The sequence below is a fragment of the Setaria italica genome, chromosome I (assembly GCF_000263155.2).
Source record: "Setaria italica strain Yugu1 chromosome I, Setaria_italica_v2.0, whole genome shotgun sequence".
NCBI lineage: Eukaryota > Viridiplantae > Streptophyta > Magnoliopsida > Poales > Poaceae > Setaria > Setaria italica.
In genome coordinates, this window is record NC_028450.1 from 28,528,641 (window position 1) to 28,547,900 (window position 19,260).

The 19,260-nt window shown below is 45.7% G+C and overlaps 2 protein-coding genes across 2 annotated transcripts; one reads left to right on the forward strand and one right to left on the reverse strand.

Annotated features, from left to right (window-relative positions):
- The first annotated feature begins 265 nt into the window (after window positions 1–265).
- LOC101764775 (protein ACTIVITY OF BC1 COMPLEX KINASE 8, chloroplastic) lies at window positions 266–6,391 on the forward strand. The gene is made up of 20 exons (XM_004952812.3): window positions 266–852; window positions 1,472–1,607; window positions 1,945–2,111; window positions 2,397–2,517; window positions 2,580–2,680; window positions 2,871–2,969; window positions 3,053–3,163; window positions 3,247–3,326; window positions 3,412–3,481; window positions 3,871–3,944; window positions 4,067–4,136; window positions 4,221–4,309; window positions 4,501–4,625; window positions 4,711–4,791; window positions 4,883–4,943; window positions 5,037–5,091; window positions 5,201–5,299; window positions 5,405–5,494; window positions 5,805–5,864; window positions 5,956–6,391. Exons 1-20 carry the CDS (start codon window positions 373–375, stop codon window positions 6,070–6,072), a joined length of 2,286 nt encoding a protein of 761 aa, XP_004952869.1. The 5' UTR covers window positions 266–372; the 3' UTR covers window positions 6,073–6,391.
- Window positions 6,392–6,935: 544 nt separating this feature from the next.
- On the reverse strand, window positions 6,936–12,025 carry LOC101764372 (LRR receptor kinase SERK2). Its single transcript, XM_004952811.3, has 11 exons — window positions 11,702–12,025; window positions 10,578–10,710; window positions 10,418–10,489; window positions 10,030–10,173; window positions 9,498–9,569; window positions 9,344–9,415; window positions 9,147–9,262; window positions 8,911–9,039; window positions 8,489–8,830; window positions 7,971–8,365; window positions 6,936–7,575 (listed from the first exon to the last, which is right to left on the reverse strand). The coding sequence occupies exons 1-11, from the start codon at window positions 11,790–11,792 to the stop codon at window positions 7,264–7,266; spliced, it is 1,878 nt and encodes a 625-aa protein (XP_004952868.1). The 5' UTR covers window positions 11,793–12,025; the 3' UTR covers window positions 6,936–7,263.
- Window positions 12,026–19,260: the final 7,235 nt, after the last annotated feature.

Consider the following 19,260-nt stretch of genomic DNA (forward strand, 5'->3'; position numbering starts at 1 on the left):
AAAAGCTCACACAAACCAACGAAACGAAACATCAAACAAAGCCAAAACCATAGAATAGAGGAGGGCGAAAAGAGAAACGGGAACTAGAGGCCTCAAAGCTTTTCCACGCACACCCTCCACGCCACGCGGGCCCCACCGCCTCACTTCGGCCCAATCACCGAAGCCCAGGTCAGATTGCCTCATCCTCCGTGCCTCCCACGTGGCTCCGCCACCACCACCTCTCTCTCCCCTTCCCGCTTGCCCCCTCGCCTGGCCTCCTCTCCCACCACCACTCGTCCACTCCTTCCTCCTCGGCCTCCATTTCTCCAAGCACCCGCCCGCACTCGGCTCGTCCCGCCAAAACCCCGAGCCCCAAACCCTAGCCAGGGCGCCATGTCCGTCGCGTCCGCGGCGGCTTCCCTCGTCGCCTCCACCTCGCTCTCCGTCCCCGACCACCTCCGCCTCCGCCGCTTCCGCCTCCACCCGCGGCCCCCGCCTCCCCCGCTCCCGTGCTTCCGCCGGCGATCGCGGGGCTGCGTCGCGCGCGCCGTCCTCGAGGACCGCGCGCCCCCGCCGGCCGAGGAGGACGCCAAGCGCTACGGGCTCAACGGGAACGGGAGCGGCGTCGGGTACGACGATGCCGCCGTCCAGGCGTACCTCGGGAGCAACGGGAACGGAAATGGGAGCGCTAGCGCTAGCGGGAGCGGCAACGGCGCGGCGGTGAAGCAGAAGCAGCCTGAGGAGTCGACACCGATAAGCGCGGCCGTGGTTCCCGTACCGCCGGGGGATGATGAGAGGCGCAGGAAGGAGAGGGTGGAGGAGATCGGAAAGGAGGATGCCTGGTTCAAGCAGAGCAGCGGGGATTTGCCTGAGGTGAGTTGTCTTTGCTCGTCAATTGTCATCTGCATCGATGCATGTGTTGTCCAGCGCCAGTTCTAAGTGCGTGATCATATGGAATACTAGTGTGAAGCTTAAGTGTTGTGTTGACTAAAGTCAGTGTCGCAGCTTGTTGACTTGGGTTGGGTGACATCAATGCAATGTGGGGACAGGTGGATTCGTGGTACTATAATTGGAAATGAAGTTCAAATTTAGGTAGGATTATAGGACCTGCGTCAATGTGTCAATATCTTCATAAAAACTAATACTAGTACTATGTTAGTAGCATCAATGCCTCATCCACAGGCTCTGGAGAATAAAATTGATGGGTCCTGGTTTAAAATGCAACAGGCTGGCGGGTTAGTTACTCCTAGTTTACTGTGTCAGGTTGAGCAGATGATACATGGACCCAACTTTTCATCTTTAGTTCTTTACCCTTGGGCCCTGAGGTTATTTGAGGTTCCCGGCATGATTTGCCACAATGCACAATTTGGTAACCATGATACACAATGTTGTTCGTTTGCTGTTATCTGATGAAGAAAATGGCTGCTGTTTTGTGTCATTCGCGGTGCTCCTTTCCCCTTTCCTTTTTGAGTTGAATAACTAAATATTTCAGGTGTCTGTTGCTCCTGGTGGTCGCTGGAATCGGTTTAAAACTTACTCGACAATTCAAAGAACATTGGAAATATGGGGCTTCGTTTTTACATTTATATTCAAGGCTTGGCTCAACAACCAGAAGTTCACCTACAAAGGTTAGTAACTTTAGAACACTAAGCTGTTTGCTTTTGTACCTGTGAGAAATAACGATAAGTTCTTCCCATCTATTTTATGATATATTTTGCTCACAAACGTCTTACTTACAAACATTTGTGAATACATTTGAATAAAATCCTTCGTCCTATACAACAGTGTGTGTGGCGTGCTAGTCAACATACCGGATGTGTATCTTTTACACAATGATGTTCATAAATGTTTTTGCAATTTTATAGATGTTTATGTGCATAATACATTCTGTGATATTGAAGAATTACCTAGATACTTGCTTCAAAATTGTGTGCCTTCATTAAATTTCTAAGACAACTTCTGCAGGGGGGATGACGGAAGAGAAAAAGATAATGAGGAGGAAAGTTCTCGCCAAGTGGCTAAAGGAGAGTATTTTGAGATTAGGCCCCACATTCATCAAAATAGGGCAGCAATTCTCCACCAGAGTCGATATTCTTCCGCAGGAATACGTGGATCAGTTATCTGAGTTACAGGTCTCTATCATACATAAGATTAAATATGCATTAGAATTAATTCAGTTTACTAGATCAGCTTAGTGAATAACCAAACCTGCTGGCCTCAGATTGTCCACTGTGCATCCCTGTAGCATATTAGCATTTATGAGTTGCCCAGTGCTAATGTGAAGGAAGAAAATAGCTGTCAGATGTGATATGATATTAGAAATTATCCTGTACTCTCTTCTAGATTTTTGTTAATGCACATCCCTCTATTTATACCCTTATTATGATGAAACTATGAAATTTTTACCTCTATTGCAGGATCAAGTTCCTCCATTTCCTTCAGAAACAGCTGTAAAAATTGTCGAAGAAGAGCTGGGGTCATCTGTTAATCAGATATTTGATCGATTTGATTTTGAGCCAATAGCTGCTGCTAGCCTCGGTAATAAACTTGTGCTTTTAATAAACAAGTTGACACTATAATAATCTATCCCTTTTTGGCAGGCCAGGTCCATCGGGCACGTCTGAATGGCCAAGAGATTGTCATCAAAGTGCAAAGGCCTGGTCTGAAGGAGCTTTTTGATATTGATCTGAAGAATTTAAGGGTAAGTTATTTTTAGTGTTACTACTCCTATGAGATACTTCTTATTTTTCAGATAATGGGATAAAATATCCTGCATCATACATGGTTTTATATGTGCTATCGTCATCTATTGGAACAAAAAAGGATGTTATGCCCTTACCTAATGAGTTCATTTTTTACCGTTTGCTGATGAATTGCTGAATTGGTTCTAGGTAATAGCTGAATACCTTCAGAAAGTGGACCCAAAATCAGATGGTGCCAAGAGAGACTGGGTTGCTATTTATGATGAGTGTGCATCTGTTTTATATCAGGTAACTTAGTTTTATGAACATGTGTTATTGTGTTGTGTTTGATTATGTTATTACTCATGTAATCAGCTCATGGTTTCTATCAGGAAATTGACTATACGAAGGAAGCATTTAACGCTGAAAAGTTTGCTGAGAACTTCAAAAAATTGGATTATGTGAAAGTTCCTGAAATTTACTGGGAGTACACTACACCTCAGGTTTCTTCTACACAGAAACTAATAAAGTAGATTGAACAAGCAATTTGGAATAAACATATAAGTTTCTTTTATATTGATTGCAGGTTTTAACAATGGAATATGTCCCAGGAATTAAAATTAACAGAATAAAGCAGTTAGACAAGTTAGGAGTCGATCGGAAAAGGTATGTATTGTATACCTCAGCCATAGCCCCAATTTTCTGTCCCAACTGACATTGGCTGCTTCTGGCTGACATGAATCACTTTCAGATTAGGCCGGTATGCTGTTGAGTCGTACCTTGAGCAGATCTTGTCCCATGGATTTTTCCACGCTGACCCGGTTAGTCGTTCTGTACATCCTCCAGAAACACTGCTGTAGGCGTTATTGTTATTTCTCACCTTCACATCTATTCATGCACTGGCCTGCTTTCAAATGAAATACAAATATACTATTGCATAACAAAAGTTGTACCATTCAATTTATGAGGTCCCTTTGTCAAGGTGCTATCCTTATATCTAGCTTGTTAAAAATTATATAACCTTGTCAGATTTAGGATTCAGCTCTATGTACAAATGTGCTTCAGCCATAGACAAAATCCAGCCGGCTATTATATATTACAATCCCTGTGAGACTGAATCATCCCTACTATCTTCTTGCTCCTTTTCAGCATCTGAAAGTAGAGCAGCTATTATGCTCTGGCTTAAAAGCTAATGGTGATTTCTTTACAGCATCCAGGAAATATTGCTGTTGATGATGTCAATGGTGGGAGGCTTATCTTCTATGACTTTGGAATGATGGGCAGGTAGCATATGATTTTTTTTTTAAATCCGTTCACGTAAGCTTCATTTCAAGAGAAAATTTGTGCTACTTTTCTTCAACTAGCTACGGTATGGATAATCTAATCTTCACTCTTCTTACTTGCAGTATCAGTCAAAACATCCGAGAAGGATTGCTTGAAGTATTCTATGGAGTTTACGAAAAGGATCCTGACAAAGTTTGTTTCTCTGGACATAATAGCCTGTAGACGATAATTTAGACCCTGTGAAGTTCTGCAGTGTTGAATCATGTATTCTTGCAGGTGCTTCAAGCAATGGTTCAAATGGGTGTCCTTGTTCCTACTGGTGATATGACTGCTGTCAGAAGAACAGCTCAATTTTTCCTTAACAGGTAGTTAGCTTCAGTGAGATTTTTTTTACTTGAGCACGCATGAGAGCTGCGTGCCATTTCATTAAAGAAGAAAGAGTAACCAAATACAACGCCATCCCTGAAAAGATGTTACCTTGTAGTTATTTGCAAATAGAATTTGTTGAACTGGATGATGAAGTTTGACTTTCCTATGTTGTGTCTATTATTTATAGCTTTCAAGAGCGTCTAGCAGCACAAAGGAAGGAGAGAGAGATGACAACTGCAGAATTGGGATTTAAAAAGCAATTAACTAAGGAGGAGAAGTTTGAAAAGAAGAAGCAGAGACTTGCTGCAATCGGTAATGATCTGTAACCTACCAACGGACTTGATAGACAAGTGTATTCTTTTGATTTTGTTATGTTGACTCAAATTAAATTTTGCAGGAGAGGATCTTTTGGCGATTGCTGCGGATCAACCATTTCGGTTCCCTGCCACATTCACATTTGTGGTCAGAGCATTTTCAGGTTTGAATGTCTAATAGGCTACATGTTTTTCAAGGAAATGGTTTTCATGCTGGTCATTGTTCTTCACTCTTTCTCTCTCCATTCTGTGCAGTTCTAGATGGTATTGGGAAAGGCCTTGATCCTAGATTTGATATCACAGAGATTGCTAAGCCGTGAGTACTTCATCATTACTAGCGTTTAATGCGAAACATTTTCAGCTTGACCTTTTTCTGGTGCTGACTTGATACATCTGTTAAATTTGCTAGATATGCTAAGGAATTGCTAAGATTCAATGAAGCTGGTGTTGAAGTAGTTGTAAAGGCAAGTTTCAACGTTTGGTCAATGCTGCTGTTAATCTATCTATGCGATGGCACAATCTGGGGTATTGGTATTTAGAGTTTAAGTGCTCTTGATTTTTATATTCTGTCAGGATGCAAAGAAGAGATGGGAAAGGCAGTCCCGTGCATTTTATAATTTGTTCCGCCAACCTGACAGAGTTGAAAAGCTTGCACAAATCATTGAGCGTTTGGTAAGTACAGCATTTTTTACATTATTTTGTGGTGTATTTGTGTTATTTGCTCGTGGCCTTTCGAGGAAAGTTGTGTCATTGAACTCAATGGATTGCTGTTTACAGGAGCAAGGTGAGCTCAAGCTTCGTGTCAGAACACTGGAATCAGAAAGAGCATTTCAAAGAGTTGCCGCTGTGCAGAAAACGATTGGATATGTGAGTTTATAAATTATTATCGTATCGTTTAACTTTTTGTTGTGCTAGTTCATGCTGAACCATGAAAAGAAGGGCAAATTTGTCCGCTGGATATTGCTGAGTTCATGCAAATTCAGTTAGCCCGCATTGTATCTACTCGTAAATGTTGAAACAAAATTGACATAAGACGCCTGCAAATTAAGAAATTTGATCAAGTGGAACTGTCCTTTGCATCATGAAATTGTTTTAGTTCTTTGATACTGCACTTGTTTTTGTTCCGAAGTCCCATATCGTCATAATGTATCCTGAAATTCTGTTCTTTGTCATCCAGGGAATTGCTGCAGGTAGTTTGGTGAACCTTGCAACAATGCTGTACTTCAATTCAATCCGGGTGAGTTTCCAAATGAATTGGAGTAGAGTATACTTTTCACCAAATTTCCAGCACACATTTGTTTCACCGTACCTTCAATTAACCATTGCAGGGACCGGCAACAGTCGCGTACTCTCTTTGTGCGTTCTTCGGGCTACAAGTTGTTGTCGGCCTTATCAAGGTGAAGAAGTTGGATCGGCAGGAGAGACTGATAACCGGCACTGCCTGAACTATGCGTCCGTCGTCGATCGGTGAGAACTGACCCGTCATTTTTCAGTGTTGCCCGGTGTCTCCACCGTCCCATTTTTTTTTGGGGGGTGTTTCTCTACTGCCCAATTTTCCCCAACGCGATGTAGCATAACCACGGCCAACGGCGTATAATAGTTGTATGTAGGTGCGGTGTAACTGATAAAGATGTACATAGTGTATAATAGACGTTTTTACATGTATTGTCCGCTTCCATTGTTGCGTACCGAGATACAAGATTTTGTTTCATATGTGGTTCAGGGTGAATGACAGATTTGGTGGTTTCAGTTTGTTCTCTGTAAGAACAATGGTACTTTTGTGTTCTTCTCTCTCTCATACACGGATGTAACGTCAATGGTAGATGTGGCCACGCTAAATGGCATTGCTTGTTAACAGTAAGTCAATGGTGGTTAACAGAAACGAGCTTAACAAATCACATCCTTAACAACTCAGCCTATCGAAACCGCTAAACCACATCCTTGACAACCCAGCGTAATAAATCGTCGAGCTTCAAAGTTTCATAGGAGGAAAAAGGCATGTTTGCTTCAGCACATCGTAGATTATGGATTGCAGCTTGTAAAGCCACATCACCACCAATGGTGGATTACACTACTATGGATTGAAGTCTGTAGACGACCACCACCGCAGCGTGGAGCTTTGTCGCGTGCAAACCAACCTCGCAGGCACCACGCCGCTGCGGCAGCGCCAAAGAGAAAAAAAAAGTTGCAAATGGTAATACCCACTAACTAAGGTATGGCAAAAACGTAACGTACTCCCTCCGTCCCAAATTACAGGTCGTTTTGACTTTTTCTAGGTATATCTAAGCGCGTAACAAAGTCTACAAAATTAAAAAAGCCAAAACAACATATAATTTGAAATGAAGGAAGTAATACAATTGGACGCCCGCTGCTACATCCACCGGAGCGCTACAGCAATAATGCTTCAGAAATTCACCCTCAAATATACGAATTTCATCTTAACAACACGACGGCACCCTACCCCCAACTTCTGAGGCTAGTGAGGAATCCAAAAATAGTATCATCCCTTCAAATTGTCGCTAGCAATTCCAAAAGCTACCCTTTCATATACACAAGCAGCAATTAGACCGAATCTGCTAATTAAGTTTCGAATTCTTCTTTCGGAGTCGTGGAGTGACCGATGCTCTGTCAGGCTGTCACCGTGGACCGGACAGCTCCACGGCGCGCAGGTTGTATGTTGAATCGACGATCCAGTCGTTGCGAAGCGGCGCCGACTCAGCCTCCTGCCTCACCACCTCCACCTTCTGCCACTCGTCCCATCGCTCCGCCAGCCCATCGCCTTCGAGCATCCTCACCACCTCCGACATCTTGGGACGGTCCAACGGGGAGCCCTGTGTGCAGAGGAGCGCCACCTGGATCAGGTTCTCCACCTCAGTCTCCTGGTAGGCATTCTGCAGGTCTGGGTCCACCAACATCTCGACCTTCCGATCCTTGAGCAGTCCTTTCACCTGCAAGATGCCAATTGGAATTATTCATTTTCGCCAGCGTGTTCTTGCCCTGAGCAGTCCATTCATTCCAGAGCTCTGATAGTTTAACATGTTTTTATAATGCATCAGGCATATGGTAGGGGCAACTGATTGCGCATTAGCATATTCTAGGAATGATTGATGTCTCCTGGAGGTTGAACCAGCCAGCTTGTCACTTGCCAATGCACGCTCTCTAATTAAGAAGGGAATGGGTTAAGAGGCAATTCATGATTAAAGGGTAAGCTTTGATACCAATCGTTAAGAAAACAAACTATTAAAGTATAGCCCACAGACAGCAAAGCAGTATGGTAGAGAAAAAGCATGAGCTGTAGTGCAGTAATACAGTATGCTCACTAATGAGAAGAAAAGTAATTTACCCAGTCAAGCAGCATAACATCATCATCATTTGCAAGCCGAGCAAGGTCGAATGCCCTCTGTCCAGTAATAAGCTCCAGAAGCATGATGCCGTAGCCAAAAACATCAGTCTTCTCAGATGATTTCCCAGTGGAAAGGTACTCGGGAGCAATATGTCCAATTGTTCCACGAACAGCAGTAGTTACATGGGTGTCCTTGTAGTCCATAAGCTTCGCAAGCCCGAAATCACCTACAACGGCCTCAAAGTCCTCGTCCAAAAGAATATTTGCAGCTTTGACATCACGATGGATGATTTTCGGATCACAGTGGTCGTGCAAGTAAGAGAGTCCTCTTGCAGATCCCAGTGCAATCCGTCTCCTTGTCTCCCAGTCAAGAGGCGGTTCAGATGGCTGGCGCTCTATGAAACCAGTAGTTCAGTACCATTGATGAGAACATGAATCATAATATTCTGATCACTTACTTGGGGCTGTGGGTGGCAGCCATATTTAGAATAATTTTATAATAGAAAAGAACAAAGTACCTCGTAAACGTGATGCCACACTCCCATTAGCCATGTATGGGTAGACTAGCAATCGTTCAGTAGGTGTCATGCAGAAACCACGAAGTCGAAGAAGGTTCCTGTGCACTGCCATGCTAATCATCTCAACCTCTGTTTGGAACTGAAGCTCACCACCAGGTGTACGCTCCTCCTTTAGTCTTTTGACTGCTACCAGTGAGCCGTCAGCAAGCCTTCCCTTGTACACTTTTCCAAAACCACCTCTTCCTAAAATGTTCTTATTGCTGAAATTATCGGTTGCAACTTGAAGCTCCCGCAATGAAAACTTTTTGAGCTGACCAAGATGAACTTCTGGATCCTCCTCAGCTGAAGAAAAAAGGACCAGCAGATGAACAAACAGGCAAATATGGATTGACAGAAAACAAAGTCCACCATATGATACAGACCAGGCACATCGAAGAAATGCTCTTCAGGTTTACGACGGCGCCACATTGCAAATGCGATTGCAGGAACAGCAAATACCAATGCCGCACCAGCAGCAACACCCCCAGCGATTGCTCCAGTGCTAGAGGCACCTAATATAGGAGGAGATATAAATCCAGGAAGCACATGTCATCCAGAATGCTAAACTTTTTCTAAATATACAAATGAGAGACCAACTTAAAAGTAAATAAAAAAAAACCTGTTGATGGGGTTGGAACTGATGGAGGGTTGAACGGAGGTGGCGGGGAAAAAGGAGGAGCCCCAGGGCAGGGCTTTGAAGTGCCAGGACCACAAAGCAATGGATTATTGGCAAAACTGTAACAAATAAGTAACATTCATCATGTACACTGAAGATATAGTTAGGCTAAGCACGATTGAATTGCCCAGGTAAAAGACCTTATAGGGGTGAAGAGTGAAAAGGAACCAGTCGATGGGACTTGTCCTGAGAGGTTGTTGTTCGAGAGATCCCTGCATTATCATGGTAGTTATATATCCATCCAACAAATAACAAAATCATCAAGAGTACAGTATTAGCGCACATGGTACTTACAGTACTTGGAGAGTGGAGATATTGGTCAAGGATTCAGGAATTGGACCAACCAAGCTGTTGTTGTTAAGACGGCTATCCTTGCAAAATAGGCACAGAAACAGATAAATATCTGTGACTATATCAGAATATAAGAGAATAGAAGACACAATAATAAAAATAAAAAATGTCAACGATATTTTTTTTCCAAAAATACAGCATGGGTTTTGCCAATAAAATATAATTCAAGGATATAACTGCCATAAATATAGAGTAGGCACCAAAAGAGTAAGAGAAAGAAGGAGAAGCAAACACCTAAGCTCATGTATCAAAAAAGAAAACAAAGTTATCTAAATTCAATATGTCACACAAATCAACAAATGTAACATCACATGTTCGTCTTATTTTTTTCATTGAGAAATATATAGGTCATTCTCGACAAAGAGATCAAAAGTTTAAAACAACCACCAGAATAAAAAAAACTAAAAGAATCGCAACAACATTCAGAAGAAAAACAACATAAGCAGGTGCTAGTAAACGAAATAAGTGTTCTTACAGGAAACGCAGCTTCAATAGGTTTCCCAGGCTGTCAGGGATATTGCCAGAGAAGTTGTTCATATACAGATCCAAACTGACCAGGTTAGTTAGGTTGCCCAGTTCAGGGGGTATTGTCCCACTTATGTTGTTGCTGTAAAGCTCCCTATTACAAAATAAAAGTTACATAAATCAGTTATCGGACGTAAAGGAAGACAATTACAAAATGTGAGGATGTATGCTACAACTAACAAACAGAATCATGAATAAACCAACTTCTGCATGGACCATTTTTAGACAAACAACATATCATGCACATCTTAAAACAATTACACTGAGGGTGCATACAAGAGACAGCTAATTCACATCTTGAAACAATTAGCAAAACCAGATGCATATGCAGAACTTACAAATATTGGAGATTTTTCAGCTGACCAAGCTGGGGGACTAGTACACCTGATAATTGTGCATTTCCAAGGTCACTGAGAAAGAGGGGACATTTAGAATCAAACGGCGCACATCTTCAACACTTTGAAATGCATAAATGAGAGTTTTTTTCCAGCAACTTACACTCTGATAACACTGTTATCATTGTTACACGTAACATGGAACCATGTACAGGGATTAACGAGAGTGGGATCCCAACTCTGCAAGACATTGTTAGCATCTTTCAAGCTCTGCCGCAGGCTGTAAAGAGCATCACCTGTGGACAAAAGGTAACATTATCATCAGCAAGCATACTCCCAGTTAAAATGGACAAACCTATAAGAGAAATTTTATCGACAACGAGCTTCTACGCAAAATATTTGGCAAAAATAGGTCTCCTGGAAAAAAAACAATGCGATCAAAATTTCTCAAACAGGTAAGGTAAAAAAAATTATGTACTTGAAAGTTCCCAAAACACAAATGGATTAGTTATTACAATAGGCCCATCCATTGCTAGTACAACACAGTGTCTGATGTTCTTCTATTCATGGTACACCATGGGGACACATCCTATAGAACTATACTGTTCAATTACTATCTCTATCAGCAACCAAAAAAAAAACAGAGAGATAGAGAGAACTGTTCATTAACATGGCTAGGCTCGACCCAACAATAACACAGAACTAGCAAGAATTTTTTTTCTCTGGCTCAAAGAACGGGTCAAATAATCTCACCTCAAAGTCAAACATTAGCAAGCCGAATGAACTCCTCAATTTTGGAAGGCAATATTAGCATAATTCCTCTTTTTAAACAGATAAAGTAGGCCAAATTTGGTGGCCTCTTGCTGCAGCACTACTGGAAGTGGACTTCACGATGGCCCGAATGCCCAAACGCGGAAAGTACTCCTATATATGACGTAACAAAACGACTACCACGGAGCAAGAAAAATCTACGCTTTTTTTCCAAAGCAACGAGACATCGCTCGTTCAATCCTTTGCTCCACCAAAGCGGAGCTATAACTCAAGTATAAACGTGTGCACAAACAGCAAGAAGCCAAAAATATCAGCACCAACGGAATCAAGAGATAAGAGACCAAGCAATAGCAACTAGTGCAAGCTAAGCATCGAATCAAATTAAGTGAGAGAAATCAAGTTCAGATGCTCCATCCCTGCAGCGCAGATTTCAAACTTGACCCAAACCAAACCGAGCAGTCGAGGGGCCCTACTGCTACTACTACGTATCAGATGTTCAGATCAGGCGCGACTCACCCTCGGTGTTGGCGACGACCCGCCCCGGGCCGAGCAGCACCGCCACCGCGAGGACCACCGCCCACCACCTCCCCGCCGCCACCGCCGCCATTCCGACTCGCGCGCCAAGCGGGCCCCACCACCTCACCGACGCATGGGGCGGGCCGGCCCCCTCCCAGACGGTGCCGCCCGATCTGCCGCGCCGCCGCCTGCCTCCCCCCGCTCCCCCTCCTGAGCTCACGACCTCCTCCTCCCTCCTCCCCCTCTCTCTCCCTCAAATGGAGGTGATATTTTTTTTCTCCCTTTTTTTTTCCGCGGCGAATTCTCTGTAGCTGGAGATGGAGTGCGGCTGTGCGCGTGTGTATGTGTGTATATGTCCCGACCTAAAAATGTTCTACTACTCCGCGCGACGGGACCATCGCCTATGCTCGCGGAGCACGGGGGAGCCCCCACCGCGGCGACGCCAGCGGAGAATCGCTGACGTGCGGGGCCAGGGAACTCCCGGGCCCGCGTGGAAGCGAGAGGGGTGGGTGCCGCCGCGGGGGGGCGCCTACGCGCGGGGCCCGCGTGCTTTCTGGGGGAGTGGGGTGGGTGACTTGATGGAGCTAGTGGGGAGGGAGGGAGGGAGGGAGGGAGGAATACGGGAAGGGGGAGCAGGGGGAGGCGCGGGCCCCGCCGGCATCTGCTGACATGGCGGCGCGCGGTCGCCGGGGATCTCGTGGACGCGGTCCTCGGTACGCCCGGCGCGGCCGGCCTCGTCATTCCCCGAGTGATGGTGTCGCTCCGGTACAGCCGCCCTGCACGAGTGCCCATCGATTGGGAAAATCATGACCACCCGTCCACCACGGCCTGTTTGATTGGTCCGTGGAACGGACGGACTGACCGACCACTTGACTCAGCACCGGTCCTCTGATGACTCCTCTCGTGATTTTTTCAAACAAAGCCCTCGTTTTGGAAGTAATTGAAATGGCTAAACCGGAAGCTTCACTGTACTAGCATGTTTTAGTGAGAGATTAGCTTAAGCCAACGGGCCAAACCGCAGCATTAGCCAGTCCATGGTATGGTGTGGTTTGATGCAGTGGACTCCAGCTGCTGCAGTAGTGCTCCTTTCGCAGCAGTGCAGCGCAGCAGGCTTCCTGGTAAAGTTAGTTACGGCCCCCGGATCCCGAGAGATGTGAAAAGGGCCAATCGCACCAGTACGGCGAACGTGCCCGTGGATCACTGCGCTGTGGGCCCGCCTCCGCACAAGGCCAGCTGGAGAACAGTCAAGAGTCCGCTCTCTCCTCCCGTGAGGCTGTGACACGGAGTAAAAAAAGGACCGCGAGGCGCAGAAAAGCCAGCGCCGTCCCGGGCCCACCTGTCCCGCTGTCGTTCCCGGCAACCCCAGCCAATAGGACGCCGCCACGCAAGTGGCGAGGGTGAGAAAAAATGGGCTGGTGCCGTGTTCGGTACAAGTACAAAACAGGCGCGGTGCGTTGCGTCCTCGAACTCTTTCCCTCGTGTAGTTGTGTGTGTTCGCTCCTTCAATTCTTCCATTGTGGTGGGCCCAGGCATGCACGCCGGGCCCGGTCAAAACAGTTGACCGCGCCCGGCCGGTCTGCTCTGGTCGTTAGCGGCCTAGCGCTAGTGACGACGGCGACTCGCCGGTGCAAGGAATTTCCAGCACCGCAGTCCGCACAACGGGTATCGTCCGGTGAGCTCCGGCGACACCATAGTTGTCGAAATCTAGGTGGTATTATCGCATCCTAGCGCTATCTTGCCGCTGTCACCTTTGGATCGTTGCAGGTGGTATACTTTATACTGTAACCGAAGATTTTTCTCTTTCTCGCTCCGGCGATGGGAAGACACTATTCGTGCCCATGGAGGCATGGAATATCCCCACGGAAGGAAGACCGAAAAGTCAGTCAACGCTCGCTGGTGGCCTCACCCGAAAACGACCGGCCGTGTCGCGGAGCCGGCCAATCTAGAGGGCTTCGTTCCAATGGCACGTTCATGCGATCGTGACGTGCGGTAGCAGTAGAGCACGAACCGCAAAAAAAGGAGCGTGGCGTCGCCATCACCCGTCCTCGTGCTCATCCCGCTTGGACCGAACAAGCCTAACGCCGGGAGGATTTCTTCGCTTGTTCCAGAACGTCTCTAACGCTAACCGGCCGGATTCTTTTGACACTTGGGACGGATGATCCTGCAAAAGGAGTGTACAAGGCAGGGTTCCCCACGTACGATGATGAGGACCTCTCTCGTCGATCGATCCGTGCGGAAAATCAGCGAGAGAAACGTACACAAGATTGTCGACCGATCGTGCTCGAGTAGGTGGTAGTACGTACGAGAGCTACCGTATTAGGTGTATGGAGTAGACAGCTGCGTGAGATCGAGCAGGTATTTTTGTATGAAGGTAGGTGTGGATCAGATGCTTTTCCAGCCTAGCGAAGAGCAAGTTTATTCAGGTATATTCGGGTTTCCACGTGCACACTCCAATAACAACTACCCTCTCCATTTCAAATTATAGATTGTTTTGATTTTTGAGGTTCATAGATATTATTAGGCATCTAGACATACATTATATCTAGATGCATAATAATATGTATGAATAAAAAATCAAAACGACCTACAATTCACTAGTAGAGAATTGGGCTTTAGTCCCGGTTGGTAGGGTGCAAATATCCCGAAAATCCATCCGGGATAAACCAACCGGGACAAAAGGTGGGGTTTTTTTGTCCCGGGTCACTACCAACCGGGATAAAACGGGTCACCACGGCCGGCGCTGCAAAAAAAAATCTCGAGCTCCCAGGAGGAGCCCCCACACGCGCAAGTCCCCAAGTCACAAGTCACGCGATTTTTCACGCGAAATATGCGCGTGCGCGCTGCGTGGGATTCGAACCCACAACTTCCAGTCTCGCGCGTAGCTTCCTTGCCATCCCACCTACACACCACATCTGAATGTGTAGGGGATGCTATCTTTTTGTATTAACTCGTGGGGGACCCTTTTATCCCGGTTTGTAACACTAACCGGGATAAAGACCCCCTTTTATCCCGGTTGGTATTACAAACCGGGATAAAAGGGTTCGAGGGATTTAGTCCTGTTCCAGTGACCTCGTTGGGGACCCTTTTATCCCGGTTTGAAACACCAACCGGGATAAATGACCCCCTTTTATCCCGGTTGGTGTTACCAACCGGGATAAAAGGGGGGTCTTTTATCCCGGTTGGTGTTTCAAACCGGGAAAAATGCCTCTTAGGATCTTTTTTTCACACTAGCCTTTGCAACCGGGATAAAAGGTCCCGGTTGGTGAGTCCCCCACCAGTGACAGAGCTTTAGTCCTGGTTGGTAAACCTTTTATCCCGGGCCAACTTTAAACCGGGACAAAAGGGGATGCATCGAAAGCCAATTCTCTACTTAGTGTTTGGAACAGAGTATAATAAGCTCATCTTTTTTTCCCAATGTTTTTTTTTTCCAGCCCTACCTCAAGCGCCATCGATTTTCATCACGGAGAGTAACAGCCCACAGGCCGCAGTGGGTAAAAATTGATCATCCAGGGTGCGGATGTTTTACTGTGATCGAGCTCCGGTCTCGTTCTCGAGTCAACGGTCGGTGAAGACATGCGCGTTAGCCGAACGCGCAAGCGCAGCGCTGGTAGCCGCTTAAACCCAACGGTTCCGGCTGCCTGGCGGCGCACCGCGGACCGCCGCGGTCGTCGAACACACCGAGGCATCACAGGTCACGACCGTTTTGGTGAAATTTTTTTTAGATAACAGAAAAGTTCCGACTTCGGAAGAGCATTAGACCGCAATTATTACAGACAAACCTAAAGTTTATACCACACCGCAATTATCACAGACACACCTAAAGTTTACACTACACCGCAATTATTATAGACACACCTAAAGTTTACACCACACTGTGTTTAACATTATTGACTGGTACGCAGAGCGAAAGGCCATCCATGGGATGAAAAAAAATACATAGCTCTAGACTCTAAAACCTGGCAAGCCTTGACGAGCCACTCCTTTGGATCTTCAGTGTGCTGCAACAATACCCAGAACCGAAGCCAATGTGTCCCCTGAATAGCATGTGCAAACAAGTTTTTATCTACCAATATTAAACACAATATCGTTCCTTGTGAGCTAAATTGCCCAACAAATATATGCAGCGCCTGTCAATAACAAAACATTATGTTCTCGTCCCCCTTGTTTATGCCAATTATTAAACACATGATCTGTGTTTCCTAACACAATGTGTACCGCACGCCAAATTTTTTTTTGCATAATGACATTCAAAAAATAAGTGTTGGATAGTTTCTAGCTTACTTAAAAAACAATAAGTTTTTTAAGCCTTACTCCCATTCCAATTTCTCCTAGCTAGATTATCTTTCGTAAAGATCACTCCCCTTTTGAAATACCACATAAATATTTTTATTTTCAGAGGAATCTTCCTATGCCAAATTTCTTGTGTAACTTGGACTCCGTTATTAACTAGGTGCCTATACATGGAGTTCACCGTGAAAACTCCATTCTTATGTAGATTCCACACAATACCCTCATTCAAATTAATATGTGCTATTCTCGTGACAAGGTTATACCACTCAATTAACTTATTCCTAACTAAAGCTCTCCTAAACGAAACATTACCTGGGTTCATACCGAGCACTTCTGCCACAATTGCGTGTTTTCTTTGCACTATGGGGGTGTTTGGATTATGGGGGTGTTTGGATTCTTGAGCTAAAGTTTAGTCCGTGTCACATCGAATATTCGGATACTAATTAGGAGGACTAAACGTGAGCTAATTACAAAACTAATTGCGGAACCCCTAGGCTAAATCGCGAGACGAATCTATTAAGCCTAATTAATCCATCATTAGCGAATGTTTACTGTAGCACCATATTGTCAAATCATGGACTAATTAGACTTAATGGATTCGTCTCGCGATTTAGCCTAGGGGTTGTGAAATTGGTTTTGTAATTAGCCTATGTTTAATACTCCTAATTAGTGTCCAAACATTCGATGTGACAGGGGCTAAAGTTTAGCCCGGGGATCCAAACACCCCCTATATTAAATAGATTAGGGTATTGGAATTTTAAAACCCGGGTACCTAACCATTTATCCTCCTGATTTGGTTACCGTTATTTAGCCTGAACCTTCCTAGATATAGGAATTGGTCTTTTACCCCCATCGAGCTTGACAGAAGTGAGAATCCCCAGCTCTTTTACTCACCTGGCTTAAGGTTTTATTCTTTAGATATTTGTTTCTGAGCAGTTCCTGCCACAACCCCTCTTCGTTACACAGCTTAAAAAGTCATTTGCTTAGAAAGCATTTGTTTTGTATGTCCAAGTCCTGTATTCCTAATCCCCCTTGTTCTTTTGGCTGGCTCATTATATTCCATCTTACTAAACTATATCTCTTTTTATGTTGGTCATTTTGCTAAAAAAAACCTTGACTTATAGTATTCAATTTTCTTAAGGACCCCTCTTGGGACTAAAAAAAGAGCATGAACATAGGTAGATCAAAGAGAACCAAGTTTATTAGCACTAGACGTCCTCCTATGTACAGGAGTTTTCCCTTCCAACCACTTAACCTTTTCTCTATTATATCCTTTACTTCCTTCCGGTCTTTGTTTCCTAGCTTTCTATAATGCATTGGGATCCTAAATAGCGAAAAGGGTAAGAGCCTAATTTACACCCGAAAAAGCTGCAATACTGAGATTCATAGGCTTTTGCTTGCCAAAGAAAAAGATTTCGTTTTTGTGAAAGTTAATTTTGGTGAACTAGGCCGCCGAGGCACGCAGGTGGCGCTGCCCCGGCTGATCAAGTCGGCCGGCATTGCATTTTCGTCTGTGAAAATAGCTACACGTACTTAAAAGGTTTGACTTGGGATAAATTTAGAATAACTTGTTTTTTTTGACAGAGCGAGGGAACTGTACAAGCAAGTTGTACGACCAGTATCATCATCAGTTCAGTCTTCGGTGCGATCGTATACTCGTATCAGTTCAGTCACGCGCGCACCCGATTTTGCGCAATGGACCTGACCACGGCCCGCCCGCACAACGCGAATGGCGGGCCATTTTGGTCGAGGTGGGACGTTCTGGCCCAACCCGAACAATCCATCCATGCATAGCCAGCCGACAAGGATGGAGGAGGGGACCAGTTTTCTGTTCTTTTGAAGGAAGGAGGAGTTGGGTGGTTGCAGGCCGAGCAATCATATTGGGCCAGAAGACAAGGGGATGTACGATCCCTTGGAGGCCCAAACGAGGTCATTTCCCGTCATTTGTTTATTTCTTCGAAGGAATGGCTCTGAGAAATACAGGGCCGAGGTTCGCCTCCTCCAAAAATGACTTCGGATGAAGCTGAAGTCCTTTTGAAAAACTATTTGGAAAAACAGCTCTTCCATGTAGTTTAAAATGGTTAGATAAGATGAAATACCTATAATACCCTTCATTTTCTTTTTCTTCCTATTTCTTTATCGTATTTCTTTTCTCTTCCTTCAGCCTCCCACCGCCGGGCTCCCATTCTCTCTCTTCCCATCCCTATCCATCTCCCAGCCCCCGCCGCCCGCATCCCGGTCTCCTGCCGCTAGCCCACCCCCGCCGCCCGCGGCCGGCCCCCACCTCCCACCGTCGCCGTCGTCCACCTTGCGGCCGCCTCCGCCCCCACCTCCCGACCGTCTCCGTCCTCACCCCCATCTCCGCCTGCCTGCTACCGCCTCCGCCTGCCTGCGGGCCCTCCCCCAAGGGTAAGGGTGGGAAACGAGGAGGAGGAGCCGCGGGAGCCCATTTTTTTGGCTCCGCCTCCTCAGAACGACTCCTGAGAGCGGAATTCGTGGGGTGAAGCCGCCGGAGCCCTTTCGAGGAGCCGCTCCCAGAGCACCGCCAAATGGGGCCATATCCATGCCTTGCTACTTACCAACGACAGAGAGGACCGAGCTCGGCAACAATTCGGCCGCCTCACTCGCGGAAGAGACAATCAAATGACATTGTTCTGAGAACCGCGCATAGTGCGGTTGGCAATGGCGCCAGGTGTGCGCCCACGCCTACTCGCATTCGAGCCTTGGCTCCCACAGGTGCTCACCGGGGTTTTCCCCAAAATAGTTTGTTGCCTCTTATCGGTGTTTAGACCCGGCAACCTACCGAGGTGGGTGCTCGAGATAGTGTTTTGGTTAGTGTGGCTTGTCGAGATCAGGAAATCAAAGATAAACGCAAAGACACGATTTAGACAGGTTCGGGTCGCTAGATTGCGTAATACCCTACGTCATGTGCGTTGGTTGGATTGAATTGCTTTGGACGTGCCTCATCTTATATTGCTGGGGGTAGGGTTACAGGTTGGTTGATTTATAAGAATACTAGTCGGATTCGACTAGACGAGTTCTACTCCTATTGCTAAGAGTACTTTTCCTAATCCTCGACTAGTTCCTGTCTAGCCACGTAGACTACGCCGTCCTGCACCATAGTCTCCATGTCATATACGTCTTGATATCTAGCCCCATGTTTAGAACTGTCCAAAACTTCTGGTGGGTCCATAAATATATGTACAATACCTCTCACACGTGAAGCCACAATGGGATTGCGACGTACCCGTCGCCTGACTCATGATGAC